The 24052-nt window shown below is 45.4% G+C and overlaps 1 protein-coding gene across 7 annotated transcripts; it reads left to right on the top strand.

Moving 5' to 3' along the window:
* The first annotated feature begins 7726 nt into the window (after positions 1-7726).
* Positions 7727-20600, top strand: CCKAR (cholecystokinin A receptor). Of its 7 annotated transcripts, NM_001101865.2 has the most exons (8): positions 8070-8199; positions 8501-8714; positions 9391-9642; positions 13491-13752; positions 15776-15903; positions 17254-17626; positions 18210-18339; positions 18618-19299. In NM_001101865.2, exons 2-8 carry the CDS (start codon positions 8603-8605, stop codon positions 18642-18644), a joined length of 1284 nt encoding a protein of 427 aa, NP_001095335.1. In that variant the 5' UTR covers positions 8070-8199; positions 8501-8602; the 3' UTR covers positions 18645-19299. The 7 variants fall into 7 exon arrangements, 4 of the variants coding, with proteins under 4 accessions (XP_059743400.1, XP_059743399.1, NP_001095335.1 ...); XM_059887417.1 differs by having other exon boundaries at positions 7727-8714; positions 18210-20600; XR_003035007.2 differs by lacking the exon at positions 8070-8199 and having other exon boundaries at positions 8578-8714; positions 17254-18086; positions 18210-20600.
* The last annotated feature ends 3452 nt before the right edge of the window (positions 20601-24052 follow it).

The following is a 24052-nucleotide window of genomic DNA, read 5'->3' as shown; positions in this document are numbered from 1 at the left end:
GCCCTGAAGAACGGTAGACCCTGACTAGGAGGGAAAAGTCAGACCCACTAGGGGCTGGAAAATATGAGCATGAGAATGACTGCTCCCATGATGCATCCTGAGTGCAGTTGAAGAATCACGTGAGAAAAGGTCATAAATTAAACATGCAGACTCTACTCCACACTGTTTTAGTTAGGACTAGGTTGCAAACGGCAAAAAAAAAAAAAAAAAAAATTGGCTTAATAAAATAAATTTATTTTTCTTTGGAAGCAGTCCAGGGCTGGCTAGTATATAAATTCAAAGACCATCAGGGATCCACATTTCTGTTAGTATCCAGGTTTCAGCCGCATTCAACTTTGGCACCTGTCTCAGGGTACAAAATGACTGCGTCAGCTCCAGTGCTCATATCTTCATTCTAGCCAGAGGACAGATGAAAAGGAAAGAAAAGAGTATGCTCCTTCTCTGCAAAGATACTTCTCAGGAGCTGCATATTCATTTCTGACTATTCCCCATTGGCCAGACCTTATCATAGAACCATGTCTAGCTGCAAAGAAGGCTGGAAATATATAACATAAATTCTAGGCAGCCATGCCCCCAATTAAAAATTGGAGCTCCAATTATATATAAGAAGGGGGAAAAGGGATGTAGTCTGTGCTACACACAGCAGTTTATGACAGTAAATTGTAAATGAGAAATCATTGTCAACTCTTTAGGTAGCTTTCTTGTCAAGTGATGAGAAAAACATTTTAATGTGGCAATAAATACCTTATGTGGAATGTTCTATTCCCAGATAGTCATGAGACTCAGTTCATTTAGCTCTCTGCTCAAATGTCACCACCTCAGAAAGACCTTCTCTGGTTACCCATCACTCTGCATCCCCTAAGCTGGCTTTGTTTCCCTGCAAAGAACTAATATACCATTTGATATTCTCTGCTCTGTTCCATGTTTCTGTGTGTCCCTCACTAGGATGGGAGCCCAGTGAAGGGAGGGACTTTGTTTTACTCACTGCTGTGAACAGGACCTACATCAGTTCCTGGCACATACTAGGTGTTCAATAAATATTCATTGATTTAACAAAGAAATAGGCAAAGCACATAAACCATTCATAAAAAATGCTCTGGCTTATCCTAGGTTTACACAAGTGACAGAAGAAGAAATACAGCTAGTAAATAAACCCATGGAAAATATGGAGCATTTCTGGTAATAAAAGACATGCAAATTATCTGAGTCATAAAAAGGAATGAAAATCTGCCATTTAGCAACAACATGGAAGGACCTGGAGGGTATTATGCTCAGTGAAGTAAGTCAGAGAAAGACAAGTACTGTAGGTTTTCACTTAACATGTGGAATCTAGGAAAATAAAATAAATGGATGAATACAACAAAACAGAAACAGACTCACAGATACAGGGAACAAACTAGTGGTTGCCAGTGGGGAAAAGGGTAGGGAGAAGAGCAAGATAGGGCTAGGGGGTTAAGAGATACAAACGACTAGGTAGAAAATAAGATACAAGGATGTAATGCACAACATAGGGCGTATAGCCTATATTTTATAATAACTATAAAGGAATTATAATCAGTCAAAATATTACCTCACTGTGCAGTACACCTGAAATTAATGTAATGCTGTAAATCAACTATACTTCAATTAAAAGGGAAAATGAAAATTTAAACAACCACGAGGTACCTTTTGGTGGAGAAGGCAATGGCACCCCACTCCAGTGCTCTTGCCTGGAAAATCCCATGCATGGAGATGCCTGGTAGGCTGCAGTCCATGGGGTCGCTAAGAGTCGGACACGACTGAGCGACTTCACTTTCACTTTTCACTTTCATGCATTGGAGAAGGAAATGGCAATCCACTCCAGTGTTCTTGCCTGGAGAATCCCAGGGACAGTGGAGCCTGGTGGGCTGCCGTCTATGGGGTCGCACAGAGTCGGACACAACTGAAGCGACTTAGCAGCAGTAGCAGCAGCATGACATGCCAGGGGCTTCCACGGTGGCACTAGTGGTAGAGAACCCACCTGCCAATGCAGGAGTCATAAGAGAGGCGGGTTCAATCCCTGGGTTGGGAAGATCCCCTGGAGGACGGCATGGCAACCCACTCCAGTATACTTGCCTGGAGAATCCCACAGACAGAGAAACCTGGCAGGCTATAGTCCAGAGGGTCACAAAGAGTCAGACATGGCTGAAGTGACTCAGCACACACACACAACATGCCAAACCCTAGGCTGTGTACTTTAAACATACTGTGATTCGAAATGTCCCAGCATTCCTCTGAGGTAGGTGTTACCTCTGTTAACCCATTTTAAGGTGAGGAAATAAAGACAGAGAAGCTACTTGTCCAAACCCAGCCATGACTTGCTAAGTGACAGCTTCGTCAGACACAGACATGATGCTCGCGTTTCTCTGTAGTGAGGAGGGGTTTTTCACTTATCAGAAAAGATCCACTGTGATTTCTCAAGAAGGGGGAGAAGACCCCCTTCGGGGGGGTCACACACAGTCCTCTGAGGGCAGCAGGGTTGTACCAGAACCTCAGCATGCCCCCCCCCCCAACCTGAGGAACCCAGCGTGACCAGCAAAGGGTGAAGAGAGAGCGGAGTCCCCAGTCAGGCACTTCCAGAAGTTTGAGACGGTTACAGGGAGGAAAAGAGAGAAACCCTAGCCGGCAGGCAGCAGTGGGACTGGGTTTGGAAAGAGGATGAGGAATAAAGAATTTAGACAGTGACATTTAAGCAGCAGAGAGAGGAAATTGCAGAGCAGAGGCAAGAGAACTTGAAGAAATGTCAGGCTGCCCTAAGAACTGGGAATCCTCAACCTGCCATTACCTGTTAACTACCTCTGGCTTCTGGACTGTGTTTCAATCATGTGGGGTCCTGAAATATGTTTGTGTGATATTTATACTTATCTATTTTTCTTTATTTAAAAAAATTTGCAAGAAGCATGTGATTCAGTTATAATGAGGAAAAAATACAAACAAATCTTAGGTGTTTTAGAACAATTGTTTCTTAAGATGGAGAACAATTTGGGGAACAGCTACCAAGGGGGCCATTATCCAAGGGTAATGGGTAGCTCATGTTCTACATACACTGTGCTGTCCTTAGGCGCTTCAGTTGTGTGACCCCATGGACTGTAGCCTGCCAAGGCTCCTCTGTCCATGGGGATTCTCCAGGCAAGAATACAGGAGTGGGTTGCCATGCTCTCCTCCAGGGGATCTTCCCAACCCAAGGATCAAACTCAAGTCTCCCACATTACAGGAGGATTCTTTACTGTCTGAGCCACCAGGGAACCCCAAAAATACTGGAGTGGGTAGCCTAACCCTTCCCAATCCAGGAATCCAACCAGGGTCTCCTGCATTGCAGGTAGATTCTTTACCAACTGAGCTACCAAGAAAGCTCTCTATATACCCTACCATGCATAAAATAGAGAATGGGTGGGAGGCAGCTGTATAGAACAGGGAGCCCAGCTCAGTGTGCTGTGATGACCTTGCGGGTGGCATGGGAGGGGTCAGAGAGAGGCGCAAGAGGGAGGGGATTTATGTATACATATAGCTGATTCACAATGTTGTACACCAGAAACTAACACATGTAAAGCAATTATCCTTCAGTGAAGAATAAATTTTTAAAATTTACAAACCTAAAAAAAGATAGCTCATGCTCTGTCTTCCTAGGACAGTGTTTGCCAAAAGAGTCCTGAGTACCCAAAGGGCATTGTGGACTGTAGGAGGCATCCATCCTGTGGGTTTCAGAGAAAGGGGAGGCAATTTTTCATCTCAGTTTAGTCAATTTTTATCAATTCGTCTGGGCCTGTGCCCAATTAAGGGACAGGGCTCTGAGACAAGAGGACTACTTCAATTTTGCCCCATCTGTTTATGGCCTGTCTCCCACAGCGGACCAAGAATTTCCTGAGGGCGGGATTCCATCGACTTGGCTCATGGCTTATCCCCAGCAGCTGGCACCGTGCCTGGCACTTAGAAGGCATTCAATAAATGTGCACTGAGGAGTGAAATAAAGACTGATGCCCTGAGAAATGCATCAGCTCTCACCTTGGAAGCACTATGGTCTCTTGTTAGAATTTTCTCTTTTTCAGTTTAATTCTACAGTAACACTGGCTCAGAAACTCAGAGCGAAAAGTCCAGAGATGGCCAGGAAAAGAACAGATGTGATAGAGATATTGCTGCTGTTGTTTAGTCCCTAAGTCATGTCCGGCTCTTAGAAACACTATGGACTGTAGCCCACCAGGCTTCTCTGTCCATGGGACTTCACAGGCAAGAATACTTGAGAGGGTTGCCATTGCCTTCTTCAGACAGAAATATAAAAGGGTAGAATAAGCAATGCAGTATTGACACTCCTGATGTTTTACTCTTTATGTATTTTCATTTCCCAAGCACATACTGTATGCCAAGCACTGTGCTCGGGTGCTGGAGACATAAGCCCTTAATCTGGCCGTGATAATAGCGACAAATAGAGGATCCCTGGGATTAATCTCCTCCACTGACAATAATTATTAGAGTCCAGCCCTAAGTTCCAGGCATTGTTTGAGGTGCCTTCCATGTGTTGCTTTGTTTATAGATAGTGCTGTGCTGTGTGCATGTTACAGATGAACAAGCTGAGACTCAGAAAGGCCAATTAAGTTGTTCATGATCCCAGCGGAGGTGGCAGGGGTATAGAACAGGCTTAGGTTACTGTTGTCTGATGCCCGCGCTCACCGGCATAACGGCTTCCAGGGAGCCTCCTGAGAGTGACCCTGAGATTACTAGCCTCTGAAGCACCAGGAATGCTGGATAAAAATGCAGATTCCCATGCCTGGGGCTAAAGGATCAGAATCCCAGGAAGGGAGCCTGAGGATCCCAGTTTTTAACCACTAACTCAGCTGATTCAGATTTGTACTAAAGCTTGTAAAGCACAACACTCAAATGTGCCACACTAACTCCTTCTGGGTTTACAAAATCTCCAGTACCCGCCTCCCACATTCTTGTGTGCGTGTGTGCTAAGTCGCTTCAGTCGTGTTCGACTCTACTCCATGGACTGTAGTCCAGTAGGCTCCTCTGTCCATGGTATTCTCTAGGCAAGGATACTGAAGTGGATTGCCAAGCCCTCCTCCAGGGGACCTTCCTTGACCCAGGGATCAAACCAGTGTCTCCTGTGGCTCCGGCATTGCAGGCAGATTCTTTACTGCTGAGCCACCGGGAAAGCCCCCTGCACCCTTGCTACCTGCCAACCGATGAACAGATGGAGTGGAAAGGTGGGGAGGAAGGAGAAAAGGAAGGGAGGTGTTGAGGCAGTCTGAGCATGGGTTGGAAAAGAATTTCCAGACACAGGGCATTTCAGAAAGGAGGGAGTTTATTGAGAACAAAGAGCAGAGATAAAGTGGACACTGCAAGCGCAGTAGGCCAACAACTCCTGACAGGCCAGGGAGAGTTGACCTTTTGTGGGTTAATAGCCGATTTGTAGAGCCTCAAGACAAAGAAAATTCCTGCTTGATGGTTGGCATTAGGTGACTGGTTGGGGCTCTGTAGAGTGTTTACTGGAGTGGGTGGGCATCTTTGCTTAGTTGGGAGTCAGGAAGCTTGTTAGTGACTATCAGGGGGTTTTGGGCGAGGTTACAAAGGGGCCCAGTCAGCTTCGGAGGTGTCCTTGATTATGGGCTCTGCTTCTGTGGCCTCGGTGCAAGGCCTCGCACCTGTGGCTTTAGGGCAGGACTTAACAGAAGGGAGGGAGGGAGGGAAGAAGGGATGGAGGAAGGAAGAACTTGCTCCAAGTTGGGCTCCATTTCAGTTCAGGGCTTCCCAGGTGGCACTAGTGGTAAACAACCCACCTGCCAATGCAGGAGACTTAAGAAATGCCAGTTCGATCCCTGGGTCAAGAAGATCCCTTGGAGGAGGAAATGGCAACCCACTCCAGTATTCTTGCCTGGAAACTTCCTTGGGCAGAGGAGCTTGGTGGGCTTCAGTCCATGGGGTTGCAAAGAGTTGGAGAGCTGAAGTGACTCAGCACGCACACACGCATCCTCCTCGTTCAGGGCAGGTGGACACCATCCCTTGGCTCCTCTGCTCTTGGACCCACAGCAGAGGTTCCCTGCAGCGGCTGAAGCCACAGCTGATGGGCCTCAGGAACCTCTGGAGGAAGCACCTGCTATGGATGGTGATGTCTGCCCAGTTAAAGCAGCCGAAGCAGTCAGCTGCTGAGAAAAGCAGTGTGATGAAATTCAGCTGTACCCAGGGCTCAAAATCTGAATATCTGTCCCTCCCCAAATCAGGACAGTACTGCTCTGGGTCCCTCCTAGTGGGCAGGGTCCATATCAGTCTGCAGACTGAGAAGATTCAGCCAACAGGAACCAAGGCAGGAAAGAGAGGCAGAGACAGGGGTTCTGGCTCCAGATAGGCTACAGGACATAGAATAATGAAGAAAACTGAACACTTCAGGAAGAGGCACAAGGACGGGACCACTGGTCCATGAGGGGGATTCCACCACTCGTTCTCACCAGCAAACCATGGGGCCACTCTGAGTCAAATCTTTGTGTATAAAAGAAAAATAATAGGGACTGCCCTGGTGGTACAGTGGATAAGAATCTGCCTGCCAATGCAGGGGATGCGGGTTTGATCCCTGGTTGGGGAAGATCCCGCATGCCACGGAGCAACTAAGCCCATGCACCACAATTGCTGAGCTCGCATGCCCTAGAGCCTGTGCTCTGCAAGAGAGGCGACCACCATGAGAAGCGCACTCACCACAACAGAGAGCAGCCCCGGCTCACCACAACGAGAGAAAGCCAGCATACAGCAATGAAGATGCAGCGCAGCCAAAAAAATAAAAGGAAAAATCATAATAATCGTTTTCATTATCTATGGTTTACTGAACACTTTTTGTGTGTCAGGCACTGTCCTGAGGCAATCAATCTTTATAACAAGTATCTGGGAAGTCATTTGGTCCCCCTTTGACAGAAAGAAATGAGTCTCAGGTTAGGAAACCTGCCCAGCATTTGCCAGCGGGTAACTAGTGAAGCCAGGACTTGATCTGGTGTCTGTCTCTCCTGTTAATAACTGCTAACAGCTTCTCCAATATTCCTCGCATTTCTAGTTCTTGTGACTAAGTGCCTCCAACATGAGCTGTTCGTGGTTTCAAAGAAAAGAGGTATCGGTCTCTTCCCAGCCCCACACCCCAAGCCTGGGTGGTAAAAATGCCCATCGGTTCATCCATGTTCGGCCGGGAATCTGCCACGATAGAACACATAGGACTGTCAGCTGAGAAAGCTGTCAAAGCACGAGGGACCCCTAAAGGGTCTCGATCAGGTCTCAGCTCAGCTAAGCAGCTGTGAGCAACAAAGAGCCTCTGCTGTCACCTGCTGTCCCAAAGGTCTCAGCAGAGGACACCACGTGTACGAAGGGGCTGGAGGAGCTTGCCTGCACCACAAAGCCTCACAGAAAGCCCAGAGCCCTGGCCAGGCCCCCATCTCTAACCCCATCTCCCACCATTGGCCCCTCATTCATTCCTGCTTCTAACTATTCCTCAAATAGGCCAAGTTCATTCCCACACAGGGCCTTTGCTCTTGCTGTGACCTCTGCCCAAAAGACTGCTCCTCCTGCCTAGAAGCAGCTTTCCCCAGTTGTCACAAGCCTTCCTGCTCCTTGTCATCCAGCTCTCCAATCTTGGTCCCCTCCTGCGAGAGACCCCATCTAAATGAGCAACAGCCCCCCACAACCCATCATCCCTCTCCAGTATACCTTCCTGCTTGACTTCCTCTGTGGTGCTTTACACATCTGAAATGATCTTGTTCGTTATTTGCTTATGTGTTTAGAGAAGTACCTGGCAAGCGGTAGGCTCTCAATGAACATGTGCTGAATGAATGGACGAATGCGTAAACGAATGAATGGAAAATCTTACTAAGTGTTTTCTATATTAAGGATCCGAGCACCTACAGTCAGGGCACCCCCTCCTTTCAGTTACCAGGGGCAGAGACCACAAGAAATAGCCCTGTGGTTGGTAACAACTTAACAACCAGCCAGCAGTTATATCCACACACATTGCTGGGCATGGTTCCAAAGCTAAAAGGCACTAATTGCTTTTATATAAGGAGGGAGAAACACAGTCCCTCCGTGTCCTTTAGTCCTGATGCTCTGCATGTCGGTGTCTGTTGCCGTGTTAGTCGCTCCTGTCTCACACAGCCTGTTTGAGCTTTATTCTGCCTATGTCTGGGATGGTGACAGGTTCCTATACAGAGGAGAGAGGTACCGTGTCCCTGTATGTGTGTGTCCACGTGTGTGTGCATGTGTGCGGAAAAGCAGCGACGCTCTGGGAAGGGTTAACTCGCAGTCAGGCTGCCTGTGCTCAGGGCCCTACGGCTGGCCCAGGAATGGGGTGGGCCTGGAAGGTGGAGCGGGCTTGGCTCGCATCAGCTGCTCTTTCCAAGACAGGAGTGCAAATGCCTGCCCAGCTGGCCTGAGCGTGCTGAACTCCAGTCGCCTTTAAGAATGGCCGCAGGAGCCCACACCTGGCAATCACGCCCCCTACCCCCCTGCCTCTCCACAGCAGGTTGCATTTGGGAGACTCTCCGGTCAGTCATTAGAGGAATGAGCCGAGAGTGAGCCGTTCACCAGCTTGCCAACACTTGGTGGAAAGCAGCAGGCAAGCATGGATGTGGTTGACAGCCTTCTCATGAATGAAAGCAACCTGACTCCCCCCTGTGAACTGGGGATCGAAAATGAGACGCTTTTCTGCTTGGATCAGCCCCATCCTTCCAAAGGTAGGTGTCAGAGGCTGTTATCTGAATTCAGAAAACCTTAAGTTTGTGGAAAAAATCAGCAAAGGCAAGGCTGACTGTGAAAACAGAACACAGTCCTCGTGAGACGAGGCTGGATAAAGTCATCTGCTCAGAAGTTTGGATAAGAGATCTAAAAGCAGAACTGAGTCCAGTGCTCTTATTGTTCCCCATGGGAGAGTTGGGATTAATGTACAGGACTTGGGGGGCACAAAAGCAGTGGGAGGAGGAGCTGAAGTGGAGCCAGAGGGAGAACAAGTGTAAAAGCTGGAACTTACCAGCATCACAGAAAAGGTGCTGTCACAATCTAGCTGTCGGCTTTCCTTGGGGGAAATCGGTGTGAAGAAGTGATTAAATTGAAAAAATGCTTAGCAGCTAGGAAAGAAAGCAAATCACTGGAGGAGCTTTGTTCTTAAGAAAAAGTGGTTCCCCCAGTGAGTGATCCTTTAACAGACCAGCCTTTCAGCAGCAACTGAATCACTCCATGCTCTCCTCGCTTTGTTTCTGCAAAATATCTAAGTATGGGGAGAGCTGGGTTCGGTGATGCACACCCCTGAAAATACCAACCGGCAGGAAATAAGCGTCCACTTGGTGTGCTGGGTTTTAACATTCTGCCCTCATCACCTGCATCGCTCCGTCTTGTCCGGGTTCCTCCTTGCAGAGTGGCAGCCGGCCGTGCAGATTCTCTTATACTCCTTGATATTCCTGCTCAGCGTGCTGGGAAACACGCTGGTCATTACAGTGCTGATTAGGAACAAGAGAATGAGAACAGTCACCAACATTTTCCTCCTCTCCCTGGCTGTCAGCGATCTCATGCTTTGTCTCTTCTGCATGCCATTCAACCTCATCCCCAACCTGCTCAAGGATTTCATCTTCGGAAGCGCTGTTTGCAAGACCACCACCTACTTCATGGGTGAGTTGCTGCTGGTGCCTATTTCTGGAGTTTCGCCCTAAATCAGTGAAACTCAGTCCCAGACCTTCCCTAACCCCTGACAGCCTCCACAGAGAAGCCCTTATGGGTGTACAGAACAAAACATCTGACTGTATGGGGCTGGGTACAAGGACAGAGGAGCTGGCTTTATGGGAGGGTCAGTCCTCGTAACACCCCAGAAGTCACTCCCCAGTCAGGGGACCAGTTCCTCAAAGTGGAATAAGTTGGTAAGAAACTACAGAAGACACTGGTTTTGCTTGCTTCTGTTAGAAAGACAGACAGATTCAAGGTGATCTGTGCCTTCCTGGAAGTCATTGATTGTACTCAGCTCTACCCAACCCAAGGTGTGGTTTTGGGGTGGCCAGGCTGCTGGAAGAGGGCTTTTTCTGCTGCCATTCCAGCTCTTATCGGGAACAGGATTATTCAAAATCCAGTTTCACCAGAGGTCTAGATTCCCTTCTCAGGATTCACTTTCGAGCCTGTTTTCACAGAGGCTGGGACCATCTTAGGCAGAGAGAGAGAGAGAACCTCTGCCACTAGACAACAAGTTGAATTTGCTCCCAGTGCCTGGGTGGATAAGCTGACCCTGATTGACTGAGATATGCAGCTCACTGCCTTTGCCAATCAGAATGATGGTGATGATGAAAAATCATAAAAGCTAATGTCTTTGAGTACATTTTTTTTTTGAGTACCAGATGTTCTACTAATTGCTTTAAGTTTTTACTTCCATGATCATATTTTATCTCACAACCACTCTATGAAGTATACACAGTTATTCTTCCCTGTCTCACTGAGAGGGGAACAGAGGCATAGAGAGGTTAATATTGTGCCCAAGGACACACAGGTGGTAAGTCACAGAGCTGACTTGAACCCCAACTGGTGGCCACTACAATGGTGAGTGAATACACAGCCTTGTTTGCCAACTGCTGTGGCTCATCTGAGGCTGAAACGAGACATTTCTCTTGGTCCCCTCTGCCTGCCAAAACGCCTCATCCCTTGCCCATTCTGAGAGCTGGTTGGGGGAGGAAGAGAAGAGGCAGGAAATGAAGAAGGAGTTGGTTGTTCTGACCTAAGCCCTGCAAAATATGCAGAGCTGAGCTGCCCAGGGCAGCTATCAGTGACCAGAAAGCTTTAAAAGCCTTTATTTCTTCCAATTGAGGAAGTAGGATCCAGCGCTGACAAAACGGTGATGAATGACTGATCTACATGCCATGGACAAATAACCGAGAAAGTGTCAATCTGGGTCCAAGTACTCTAAAAAAAAAAAAAATGGACTCACAAATGAAAAGGATCGTTGTTAAACAATGACGCAATAATAATAACCAACATCTCACAGTGCCTCAGGCTTTCAAGGCCTGTCTGTATATATCCTACGGTAATATTTAATCATTTTAACCAGGGTTTATGAAAGGAGATTAAAAATGAGTCCTTGTGTAGTTACACAACATAAATATGCTAAATGCCGCAGAGTTGTTCACTTTAAAATGATTACTTTTGTGTTATATGAATTTTACCTCAATAAAAAAAATGTTTTAAAATAGCTGGGGTCTGAGCTAGGAGCCTTAACACTCTTTCTGAAAATACCTAGTACAGACTGTTCTAGAAAATGAAAAGCAAGATAATTCTAAAAGTGTTTGCAATACCATAATGGTTTTGTTGGATTTCTGATTCCAGTCATTTCAATTCTTCCCTTAATTTCGTGTTCTTAACAGTTAACACGCATTAAATTCCTAATACATAGCCAAAAGGGCTTCCCAGGTGGCTCAATGGGCAAAGAAACTGCCTGCAATGCAGGAGACACAGCAGACGGAGGCTTGATCCCTGGGTTGGGAACATCCCATGGAGGAGGGCATGGCAATTCACTGCAGTATTCTTGCCTGGAGAATCCCATGGTCAGAGGAGCCTTCCAGGCTACAGTCCATAGAGTCCCAAAGAGTCAAACACGACTGAAGTGACTGAGCACGCATGCACATAGCCAAAAAAAAAAAAAAAAAAGTGCTTACCTGATGATGGGTTTATAATTACCCATTATAAGGCTGAGCACCGAAGAATTGATACTTTTGAACTGTGGTGTTAGAGAAGATTCTTAAGAGTCCTTTGGACTGCAAGGTGAGCAAACCAGTCAATCCTAAAGGAAATCAATCCTAGATATTCATTGGAAAGACTGACACTGAAGCTGATGCTCCAAAACTTTGGTCCCCTGATGTGAAGAGCTGACTCAGACTCTGATGCTGGGAAAGATTGAAGGCAGGAGGAGAAGGGGGGCAACAGTGGATGAGATGGTTGGATGGCCATCACTGACTCAATGGACATGAGTTTGTGCAAGCTCCAGGAGATGGTGAAGAACAGGGAAGCCTGGTGTGCTGCAGAGTTGGACATGACTAAGAGAGTGAATAATAATAGGTTTCACTCTGAGAAGTTTGGGGCTGTATTCTCTAATCCAAATGTTATCAACTCCTTAGGGTAAATTCCTATAAAACAGCAAATCCTATCTCAGAACCTGAGTTCTTAGCTATGGTTTTGGGGTTCTAGATTCCTTTAAGTCACTGAGGAACACTATGGATATTTTCCCTAGAAAAAGGATATTTTTATACATAGTTTCACAAAAGGCCCCAGGCTAAGAACTTCTCCCAAATTAAGATTGGGATTGATTTGAAGGTTTAAGAAATCAGGGTAAGAGATAAGAGAAGAATCAGCTGAATTTATGGATGAAGAATTAAAGGGAATTTTACAGGGATAAGACATTATAATCACTATATATGCACACAAAATACAAAAATTAAGTTTTCTGACTATGCTGTAAGTATATCCTTTTGTTGCTGTTGAGTTGCTCAGTCATGTCTGACTCTTGTAATCCCATGGACTGCAGCACACCAGGCTTCTCTGTCCTTCACTGACTCCTGGAGTTTGCTCAAACTCAAGTCCACTGATTCAGTGATGCCATCCAACCATCTCATCCTCTGTCATCCCCTTCTCCTGCCCTCGATTTTCCCCAGCATCGGGGTCTTTTCCAATGAGTCAGCTCTTTGCATCAGGTGGCCAAAATAGTGGCGCTTCAGCTTCAGCATCAGTCCTTCCAATGAATATTCAGGGTTGATTTCCTTTTAGATGAGGTGTTTTGATGTCTTTCTCACTGGTGATAAATGTTTGATGAATGTTCCTTCTACAAAACACAGAAAAGCAAAAAGAATTAGAAAGAAGACCCCATTCCTCCTACCCCGAGAAAAACATTAGTTACAATATGGGGATTTTCCCCTTCATCTTTTTTCATTAGGTATTTTTTCAACACTCCATTTTGAAATTTAGAATGTTTCACTCAAAAACAGTCTGTGTACTAGACATTTTCAGGAAGAGTCTTAATGCTCCCATCTCAGACCCCACTGAATTTTTGGAGTCACTGTCCTTGAGAATATTGGATTAAAAGGTCAACTTTATGCACATCATGCTCAAAACTAAAGCTGTTCTACAGGTCACTCAGAAACCTCTTCTGTGGGGTAGGAACATAGTTCATCCACTTGGTTATTAATTAATGAGCACCTCCAGCCTAAGAAGGAGCTAGGTCGTAATCAAAGTTCAATAAACTTATCTAAAATACATTGGCAATACAATGTATTTGCAAATACATTGCTCAAACTGCCTCAAATCCTTTTGGGAACAAAGCTGGGAATAAATCATTTTTTAAAAATATACGTACACAGTATTTCTTTACCTTCTGAGTATTTTCCTTTACTATCTATCAAACCTGTGCAGATCAGGTAAGCTTAAGCTCATGTGCAAATAAACTTTGGATTTTAAAGCCAACGTAAGTAGCTTCTTTGTTCCTTTCCCAGGCACCTCTGTGAGTGTCTCCACCTTTAATCTGGTCGCCATATCACTGGAGAGATATGGTGCAATTTGCAAACCCTTACAGTCCCGAGTCTGGCAGACGAAGTCCCATGCTTTGAAGGTGATTGCCGCTACCTGGTGCCTCTCCTTCACCATCATGACTCCATACCCAATTTATAGCAACTTGGTGCCTTTTACCAAAAATAACAACCAGACTGCAAATATGTGCCGCTTTCTACTGCCAAGTGATGTCATGCAGCAGTCCTGGTAAGGCCACCTGGGTTTATTTGTTTACTATAACTTGATAGAATTTTTCAGTTTTAATAAAAACTGGAATGTGTTGTCCAGTGTCTGTGGGATCAGTTTCCTGGAGACTTTTTGAGAAGACTTGTCTTAACCTCTTTCTAGAATGATAGAATAGAGTGAACACTTTGAATGTTGTATTTGAAATGCCATTTGCGACCCCATGGACTGTAGCCTACCAGGCTCCTCCATCCATTGGATTTTCCAGGCAAGAATACTGGAGTGGGCTACCATTTCCGTCTCCAAGATATCTTCCTGACCCAGGGTTTGAACCCAGGTCTCCCAGGTTGTAGGCAGATGCTTTACTGTCTGAGCCACCAGGGAAGTCTCTGAAATGCCATACCTGTATTAAAATCAACTAATCCTCTCAAAACCTCATAGAGTGGGTACTATTACTGTCCCTATTTTACAAATGAAGAAACTGAGACCTGGAGAAGTTAAGTTGCTCAAGTTCCCAAACCTAGAGGAGACAACAGAGTGTCTGGGCTTAACCACTATGCAGTGTGCTTCAGGATAGTCTAGTGAGGATCTTGGCTGAGACAGTGGAAGAGCTCTGATTTTCCAAAAACTGGAGATAGAACTGAGGAGTCCAAAACCCCAAATCCCATGTGATTTTTCTTAGAGCAGAGTTGTAGCAGTGGTACTTACACAGAACACTTTACTAGAAATACAAATGCAAAGTTGTGCTACCTGTTTCTTTGCTCACTAGCAGGTGATGTTGGACAAGTTTATATAACTTCCTTGACGTTCAAGTTCTTTACACAGATTTAAGAATAAAGATACCTTTTTTATCTACATCACTAGATGGATGTGAGATTCAAATGAGAGAATGTTTACGAAAACATCATTAGATATATTCAAAAAGGCTACACAAGTGCAGGGCATTATGTTTACTAATTCCCAGCATGTTTTAGAAGCAGAGGGCTAGACATTCAAAAATGGCTCAAAACCAAGATAATTTCTGCCTTCTTTGCCTTCCTTTTTTTCATTTCAACCAAGACACACACATACTCAAAGAATTACGTTGCAAATGAGGGACATTTCCAAGACTTGAAAAGAAATCTTATCAAAACATGTCCAATTGAAATGAGAAATGGCTCAGCCACTGTGAGCCTCTGACAATTTTATGGCCTAATTGTGTAACCTTACACATGCCAGACTGCAAAAGTGATTTAGGGGCCAGACTCAAGAAGAAGGAGGCTGCAGTTCTTCAGGAATCAAACATGTTTAGAGAAAGCATAACTCTGGCCCGCCAGGCACTAGAATGAGTTTGCCACTGTGCCTAATGGGTTGAAACAGCCAGAATACTTTATTTTGCAAAATCAAGGTTTTCCAGCATTGCTACCTATGCACTTGGTGATTCTGGTGCTATAAAGTCAACAAATGGTATTAATCTATTGTGATGCTTAAGAGCATAACGTCTAGAATCATATTGCTTGAGTTCAGATCCCATCTTTGCCACTAGCTGTTATGACTTTGGACAAATTATTTATTCTGCCTGTTTCCTTATCTGTAAAATGGGTGTTAGGTTAATAGTACCTACTTCAAAAACTATTATGGGGATTAAATACAGTAATATATGTACCATATTGAAATTAAATAATTTAACAAGTCATCAATGAATATAAATTCTTATAATTTTATTATTATTATTTCAGTAACAGCTTTATTGAGGTATTCAAATACTCTCATTGGCTTGTTTTTTTTTAAGCTCTCAGTAGTTTTAAATGTACACTTGTTTCAGGCACAGACTTACACCAAACTTGTCCAATTTAACTAGTCCTTCATAAGAGACTTTATCTGGGAGAAAAGAAGTAACATTTTCTAATGACTGAACTTCCAGACATGGAATTTCCAAAGATATTAAATACTAGTAATTAATGTGTTTGCTCCAACTCATTAAAATGGAGATGAACCCTGTTTATTCCATCTCATCTTAGTTTGAAATGCTGGTTGCTGGTTATTGGATTGCTTTTTATTTTATTAGGCACACATTCCTGTTACTCATCCTCTTTCTTATTCCTGGAATTGTGATGATGGTGGCATATGGATTAATCTCTTTGGAACTTTACCAAGGAATAAAATTTGATGCTAGCCAGAAGAAGTCTGCCCGAGGTAACTATCTTTTATCTGTTGGTTTATGCCAAAAGATTACACAAGCCTTGTTTTCTATAACTTAGATATACCCAGAGTATATACTTTTGAAAATACTTTTCAAAAGTATTTCAAAATAAGTATTTCAAAACATTTTTCAAAAGTATTCTTAGGAGACTCTGTGTCGTAACACATGGTCAGGAGACCCAGTGACTCTGTTTCCTGTAGAATGAAGAAATTATTTCTCCCAAAAGGGTACTAAATGGAATAAAATGAGATAATATACCCATTGCCCAATTACAAGCTCAGGGCCCATAGGTCCAGGGTCTCTGTGATGTCGTATTCAAATGGACCCCCTCTGCAAACAAAGCAAATTGTCATTTCAGGTGCCATCCTCTCTTCCCCCCTTCACTCCCACCCTTCACTCCCGATATAGCTGCCATGGAACCTCAAATCCCCTCCCTCTTCCCTTTTTTAATGTTGGGACCTGCACGTTCTTTTTTTTTTTTTTTTGGCTGTGCTGGGTCTCCACTGCTGCGCAGGCTTTTCGCCAGTTGCGGAGGGCAGGGGCTACTCTCCAGTTGCTACTCTCCAGTGTGTGGGCTTCTCACCGTGGTGGCTTCTCTTGTTGCGGAGGATGGGCTCCAGGGCTCTAGGTCTTCAGCAGTTGCAGCACATGGGCTCTGTCCTTGCGCTCCTGGATTCTAGAGCACAGGATCAATAGTTGTAGTGCACAGGCTTAGTTGCCCTGCAGCATGTGGGATCTTCCCTGATCAGGGATCACACTCATGTCTCCTGCGTTGGTAGGTGGATTCTTTACCACTGAACCACCAGGGAAGCCCACCCCCCATCCCTCCCTTTCATTACAGCCCACTCTTCACTGGAACTTACCCCACACCTTTGTTGACATCACTCACCACCCCTCTCACTCCATCCTTCTGCTCAGCTGTTTACCACATATACACCTAGGGTCTTGCCTGGCTTTTGTTGATTTTTGCTCATTATGCAGTAAAAGCAATCTGGAGGTTTCCCAAGCAAGCAGAAAACTCCCCGCCTTGAGGAGCTGGAAGAAGAGTGTGAATACTCATTCTTTAACAAATTTTTATCCTTATAGTCTACACACATAAAATATTATTTTACTATTTTAAATTATGCACATTTTATACTACACATTTTTTTATTAGTTATAAGTAGCACTTCATTTGAGTAGTATAGATCAATACCTACCCATATTAGTGCAGGCCCAAGGTGGCCTGTCAAGTAATACAGTTCAAGTGTGGTTTAGCCCCTGGATGGAGGGTGCAGGGATCCCGTGCCCTCTGTCTGGCATGACCCATCCCCAAAAATAAGTGACGTGGCTTGCCCACCCAGAAAGGAAACGGAGCTCGGCCAGCAGCGGCAGGTACGCGGACAGCGCCGGGTGCTGCCTGCAGCGGCCCAAGCACCCAAGGAAGCTGGAGCTGCGCCAGCTGTCCACCGGCAGCGCCGGCCGGGCCGACCGCATCAGGAGCAGCAGCCCCGCGGCCAGCCTCATGGCCAAGAAGCGCGTCATCCGCATGCTCATGGTCATCGTGGTCCTCTTCTTCCTGTGCTGGATGCCCATCTTCAGCGCCAACGCCTGGAGGGCCTTTGACACCGCCTCTGCCGAGCGCCGCCTCTCGGGGACCCCCATCGCCTTTATCCTCCTGCTGTCCTACACCTCGTCCTGCGTCAACCCCATCATCTACTGCTTCATGAACAAGAGGTTCCGCCTCGGCTTCCTGGCCACATTCCCCTGCTGCCCCAACCCCGGTCCCCCAGGAGCACGAGGCGAGGTGGGGGACGAGGTGGAGAGCGGCACCACGCGGGCGTCTCTGTCTAAATGCTCCTACAGCCACGGGAGCGCCTCTGCGCCGCCCCCGTGAGCGGTGCCCCGGCCGGCTGCCTGCCGGGCGGAAGCATGGAGGCAGGGACCGAGGGAGGCAGCAGAGAGGGAGGGAAAGAAGGCAGCAGGAGGAGGAGGAGGGGGCTGGAAGTGAAGGAGGGCACCCGTCCCAGTGGGAACCATTCCTCGTCTGCCTGGCACCCTTCACCTGGGTTCCAGGGGAACACTCTGAGGGTGGGGCCGTGACTGGGGCCCCAGGCGGGACGACTTCAGTAACATTCACCATCAGAAAACCTCAGCAGGCCAATGACAGGAGTTCACCAGGGCTCCTGCTGCACAGGTAATTGCTAAGCACATGTTCAAACGGGGATTTGGACCCTACTGAGCTTTAGAAGGTTCTAGAACATCCAAGGCGGGCTCTTAACTCCTCTTAGTGACACCCTTCTGTGTTCTGCTGCTTCAGAATTGTGGAGGCTGCTTTGCGCCTGAGGAGTCCATCCCTCTTTCAGGAACATTCTGTAACCACCCACCTCACCATGACCACAGACGGGAACCGGAAGCAAACCCTCTTCTGGCCATTTTCTGTTCTTCAGGTCAGTCAAGGACATTCAGAGACATCAGGTGATGTCATCATCAGAACAGCAAATGAAACATTGTCTAAAGGATGGAATTTGGAACTTATATTTCTGAGAAGAGTATGTAGCCAGTAACTGCCTTAGCATAAGGGATGTTGAATGCCAGGAGGCGCCAAGAAATAGTTTTCTAATTTAATAATATATATTGCTTAACTCCACCTTTTCATGGTGATATTAAACCCCATGGCTGCTTTGCCTCAACTTCATTTCTCATACTCATCCTCCTTTCTGCAAAGACCTCCAGGTCCAAAGGAGAGCTGTAATGTGTACCTGGCCAAGCTGGAAACTCGGGGAGTTGGGCCCAGAATAAAAACTGGCATACTTGGACTCAACTAACAGATAGTCAAAGCCGTCTATGCCTTTAGATACAATCTATGTGTTTGTTAATACTTGTGGTAATTTTATGTGTATGTGAAACATGAACAGAGCAGTATGCTCTTTACATATAAGTATACTCTTTGGTGTGTTTAAAAAAAAGAATAGTGGATGGAGGTTGCAATTGACAAAGTATTATCATTCTACATTCCTGTACCACAGTTGGAGTTTCATGTGAACTCTTTTTCTTCGAAAAATTGGTGTTGAAATTTCTCTTCTCCAGTGTAGAAATCCCAACTTAATATAAGATATGAGCTATACACTTAGATACCAGGAAGTGCATTTCTAAAACTGCATGTGTCAATCCAATCTAACAGCCTCTTTCCTTCCCTCCCTTTGTTTCCCTTCCTCCCTCTGTCTCTGTCTGTCTGTCTGTCTCTCACTCTCTCTTTCATAGTTTTCATGCTTCCAAGCATCTGAGAGGTGAGCTTTTCTTTTTCCTGTTTGTGGGGGTCCATGACCACCCATTGATCTATACCTGACAGACACTCTTTGTGGTGCACAAGGGCTAGTGATTTTTCTATTATCAAAAAAAAAAAAAAAGAAATCTATATTGGGCGGGTGGTACAGAGAGTGGCAGGAAGTGATCACAAATAGGGGAAGGGATGTGGTATATCTAACAAGATGTGAGTGTTGCCTTTGTTGTGTTTTTGCCAAACAGGGTAGAGAGGATAGTGTGCTTAACAGAAGAAATTATTGAGGATGTGAACATTTTTTATAGGGGACTTTCCAAGCCAGATGTTAATTTTTCTGCTTCTCAGATGGCAATCTTATTTTCATCTCTGTCAAGAATTTCAAGGTGAAAATTCAACTGACTAAAACGTGCACTGCTAAAATAATAATGATAAAAGGTGTAAGAAAGAAAGATGTCTCCAATATTTGAGAGAATCCTGCAGAACCTACAATTTTCCTGCCAGAAGAAGCCTTCCCGTCTGACAGTGTTAGCATATAAATGAAGATTAATTAGCCTCGCTACTCGTCCCACCCTTATTGGAAACCTCTGGAAATTCCAAAGGTAACTTAACCTAAAAATAGAGTCACCAGATTTAGCAAATAAAATACAGGATGTCCAGTTAAATTCTAATTTCAAATAAACAACTAATAATTTTTTTTAGTATGAGTATGTCTCATGCCCTAAAATACATCTTGTGTTTTATCTGGCAACTCTACTTTAAATTAACTTTAAAAGCACGTAAGAACATAAACAAGATTTCCCAAAAATAGAGCAATAAAATGCCTCTGTTCACTAAATTTATTGGAAAGTCTTTCACATAATGGAAGTTATTTTTAAAAATAAGAAAAATGCTATTAACTTTCAGAATCTGTGTCTGACCTTTGGAAATGGTACTATCAACAGGCTGATTTTATTTCCAGAAAAGTTTTTAACATAAAGCTATTCTAGCACTTTGTTGAGTCAATTGCCTTTATTTCATACTAAACTGAATTCTTAAATTTGAAATAAAGTGACTTAATAGAGTTAAGAAAATAGATTCACCAAGTTTCTGGTGTTTTCTCTTGTCTTCTAGTAGCTTCCACTCATCAGAATGATAAGTTTGAACTCTGTAACTTTGATCTTTACCTAACTCATGTGTCTCAGTGGCTTCCTGTGCCCTGGTTACTGGGTAAACTCTCATAATAACTTGTAGTGGTGAATAAGCCATGCATGTGTCTAGATGTCGGTTATACTTGTTCGTGCATGCTTAACAGGTATCTTCTCCATTCACCTAAAACGTAATCCTGAGGTGAGCGACAATAGCTGTTGAATTGCCAGTGTATTTCCTTCCAGTGTTCTGCCCAGTACTCTGTACACCATGAGTGCTCAATAAATGTTGTGACTGACTGCTGCTCTGCCTCTGATGATTTAGGGAACTCCTTTTCTCCACAGCAGTGAGTCTCAACAAAGGGGGCATGGTCTGAGGGGACCATGGGAATTTCTGGAGGGCTTTCTCTAACTCTGTGCATCCCCACCCAAGATATGGCTGTGTGAGCCTTTGCTGCCATCACTCCCTCCCTTCGCTCTCCCCTGGGGAATGTGTGTATAATCGGAGATGCTACCCATGGAAGGTTCTCATGCCTGTAAACAGTGCTGAGACACAGGTTTTTTTAAAGGGCTGAGGAAAAGGATAAATACTATAATTCTATACACATGAGGTATCTAAAATAGTCAAAAACCATAAACATAGAACATAGAAAAGTTACTACCAAGGGCTGGGGATTTAGTGTTTAGTGAATGTAGAGTTTCTGTGTTACAAGATGAAAAAGTTCTAGGATCTCCTGCCCAACTATGTAAAATATACTTAACACTACTGAACTATGCACTTAAAAATGGATAGGATGGTAAATTTAAAGTTGTGTGTTTTTCAGACATAAAGAACAGACTTTTGGACACAGTGGAGGAAGGAGAGGCTGGGGTGATTTGTGAGAATTGCATTGAAACAAATACATTACTGTCTGTAAAATAGACAACCAGTGGAAGTTTGTTGTCTGACGCAGAGAACCCACATCCAGTGCTCTGTGACACCCTAGAGGGGTGGGCTGGGGAGGGAGATTTAAGGGGGGTTTAAGAGGGAGGGGACTGGCCTGTGGCCAGTTCATGTTGATGTATGGCAAAAAGCATCATAATATTGTAAAGTGATTATCCTCTAATTAAAAATTTAAAAAGAAGAAATTAAAAAATTAACTGTCTTTCACATTAGAAAAAAAATAAAGTTTTGTGTTTTTTAGCAGAATTAAAAAGAGGAGAGGGAGTGAGGAAGCCCTGGTCTGTAGTATTCCTTGGTTTTGCTCCTTCCTCTGCTCATTCCCTTTAAGGAGAACAGTGGTGATACAGCAAAAAAACCATCACTGTGTTCCTAGTCCATGTTTAAGTCCTCTGCTCACTCTTTAGGGCTTATATGTATCATCGAAGCCCACCCAGCACCCCTGGCTGTTCCCTCATAACTATCTGATTTCCTGCAGGACTCCTCCTGGAGCCTCTGGGCGTCTTCCTGGCCACACCCTACCTCTGAGCCCTGCGGCTGCTCTCAGCTCCAAGCAAGGTGCTTCCTTGATTGGGATCTCTCTGGTCCCTCCAGCTTCCTGGTCACCCTCAAGTGGAGCATAGATTCCAGGTTTCCTAAACCTGCTGCCACAGCTGAGGACCAGCCCCACAACCCTAACCCCCAACCCTGGCTCTGAGCAGCCCAGCCTGGGAGGAATTTCAGGTCCCTCTTCTTGCTCAGGAAGAGTGGTCAGACAAGTATGAATTGTCCAGCAACCACTCTTGTACATAACATGTAACAGGTGCTCAGTGAGTGTCTGGGGTGAATGACACAGTGAATGGGTGAGGACATTTGAATGGAGTCCTTCGTCAACGCTGGGCCTTTCTGGGCTGCTCTGGTGACCCCACCATCCTAACCAGAAGCATCTTGCCCAGAGTGTGCAGTGGTGCTCGACAAGAGGTGAAGTGCATGGGACAGCCTTGTTCTGTTCCCAGTCCTCCACACTGCACATCAAGTCCCGCAGATACTGTTTCCAACTTCACTGATCATAAAGGCCTCCTTCGTTAGTGAAGAAGATACATTTTGGACCCCAAGTCCATAAATCTGTGTCCCAATGTTACACACACACACACACACACATACGCTCAGTCATGTCTGCCCTGTCACTAAATTGCTGTGTGACTCCAGGGAGATCACATAACTTCTCTGAGTATCATTTCCTTCATATAAAGTGAGAGGTTGTCACACCATCTCTGTGGGACTCAGTGAGTCAGAATTTGCTATGAGCTTTTACTCTTCTATATCCTTACTCAATTTTGTTGGGTTCCCATTGTTTTTGCAATCAGAGAAACTCCCTGATGCCCAAGCACATAACCACCTCTGAGGAAGGCTTGATCTCCAGGGTGCCTCTGAGAGCAGGTGGCCAGCGTGAGAAAGAAAAGGTCTCACAGAGGAATCTGTAAACTCTCAACCCCTTCTAAGTCACAGCTGACCAGAGCAACTCACGGGAGGCTGATCCCTGGAACATAAGCCCCAGTCCCACTGACATGAAGGCATAAAAATCCACTCCCAAACCAAATTTGGCCTAGGTGAAAGGGGTACAAGCATCCTTTAAAGCCTGCTTAATGCATTATGAAGTCACTGGTGACAGCAAGCCACAATACATACTCATGGAAGGACGAAGGAATGTCTGGTGCTCGTGGGGTTAGAGAAAGTCACCAAAAACATGCTTCTGTGATTCCCTGGTGATCCAGAGGTTAAAAATCCACCTTGCAACGCAAGGGACATCCGTTCAGTCCTTGGTCCCAGATGATCCTAGATGTTGAGGGGTAACTAAGCCCAGTGTGCCATAACTACTGAGCTCACGCTTTCTGGAGCCCGCACTCCGTAACAAGAGCAGCCACTGAAACGAGAAGCCCATGAGCCCCGATGAAGAGTAGCCCCCACTCTGCAACTAGAGAACACCCACAGGCAGCAATGCAGACCCAGCACAGTCAACAATCGTATGTTAATTAATTAAAGAAAAAATAAAAGATGGTGCCATCTGTTGACCCTGGAGCTGGACCCGGGCAATTGGAGGCTCCCCTTCCCCTCCCCTGTCCCTGGAATGTGCCTTCCCCCTTGCCAGGAGTTGAGCCAAGGATTCAGCCGTGAGATAGAAACGTGGTGCCGAGGCTACTGGACTGTGCACATGACTGAGCCCAGGGAGTGCATGCATGCGTGCTAAGTCACTTCACTCAGGTCTGACTCTGCGATCCCGTGGACTGTAGCCTGCCAGACTCCTCTGTCCATGGGATTCTCCAGGCAAAAATACTGAAGTGGATAGCCATTCCCTCCTCCAAGGGACCTTCCAGACCCAGAGATCAAACCCACATCTCCTGTCTCCTACATTGATAGGCAGGTTCTTTTTTTTTTAGGAAAGAAGAATTTTTTTTTTTTAATTATTGAAGGATAATTGCTTTACAGAATTTTGTTGTTTTCTGCCACCAAACATCAACATGAATCAGCCATGGGTATACATATGTCCCCTCCCTCTTGAACCTCCCTCCCACCTCCCTGCCCATCCCATCCCTCCTAAATTGTTACAGAGCCCCTGTTTGAGTTCCTTTACCACTAATGCCAGCTAGGAAGCCCAAACCCAGGGAAGGCCTTTGCATAAATTGCTAAGAGTCTGTGGGCAGGCATGGTGACCCACTCACCCCGCTGCCACCCACGCAAGTCCCCTTGCTCCGTGCACCTGCTGCTAACCAGTCTGGAGGGGCTGCCTCTGTCCTCAGTGTCTTCCTGCCCTCCACCAAAGTCACTGGTTTCAGATT

The sequence above is a fragment of the Bos taurus genome, chromosome 6 (assembly GCF_002263795.3).
Source record: "Bos taurus isolate L1 Dominette 01449 registration number 42190680 breed Hereford chromosome 6, ARS-UCD2.0, whole genome shotgun sequence".
Classification (NCBI taxonomy): Eukaryota; Metazoa; Chordata; class Mammalia; order Artiodactyla; family Bovidae; genus Bos; species Bos taurus.
The sequence above is the reverse complement of the archived record's forward strand: the minus strand, read 5'-3'. Positions and strand labels throughout refer to the sequence as shown.

Bases quoted from the DNA above. Each gene is read 5' to 3' on its own strand.
- CCKAR (XM_059887417.1), top strand. From the start codon at position 8,603: ATGGATGTGGTTGACAGCCTTCTCATGAATGAAAGCAACCTGACTCCC. The intron at 8,715-9,390 runs GTAGGTGTCAGA...TCCTCCTTGCAG, and splicing joins TCAGCCCCATCCTTCCAAAG to AGTGGCAGCCGGCCGTGCAG. The intron at 9,643-13,490 runs GTGAGTTGCTGC...TTCCTTTCCCAG, and splicing joins GACCACCACCTACTTCATGG to GCACCTCTGTGAGTGTCTCC.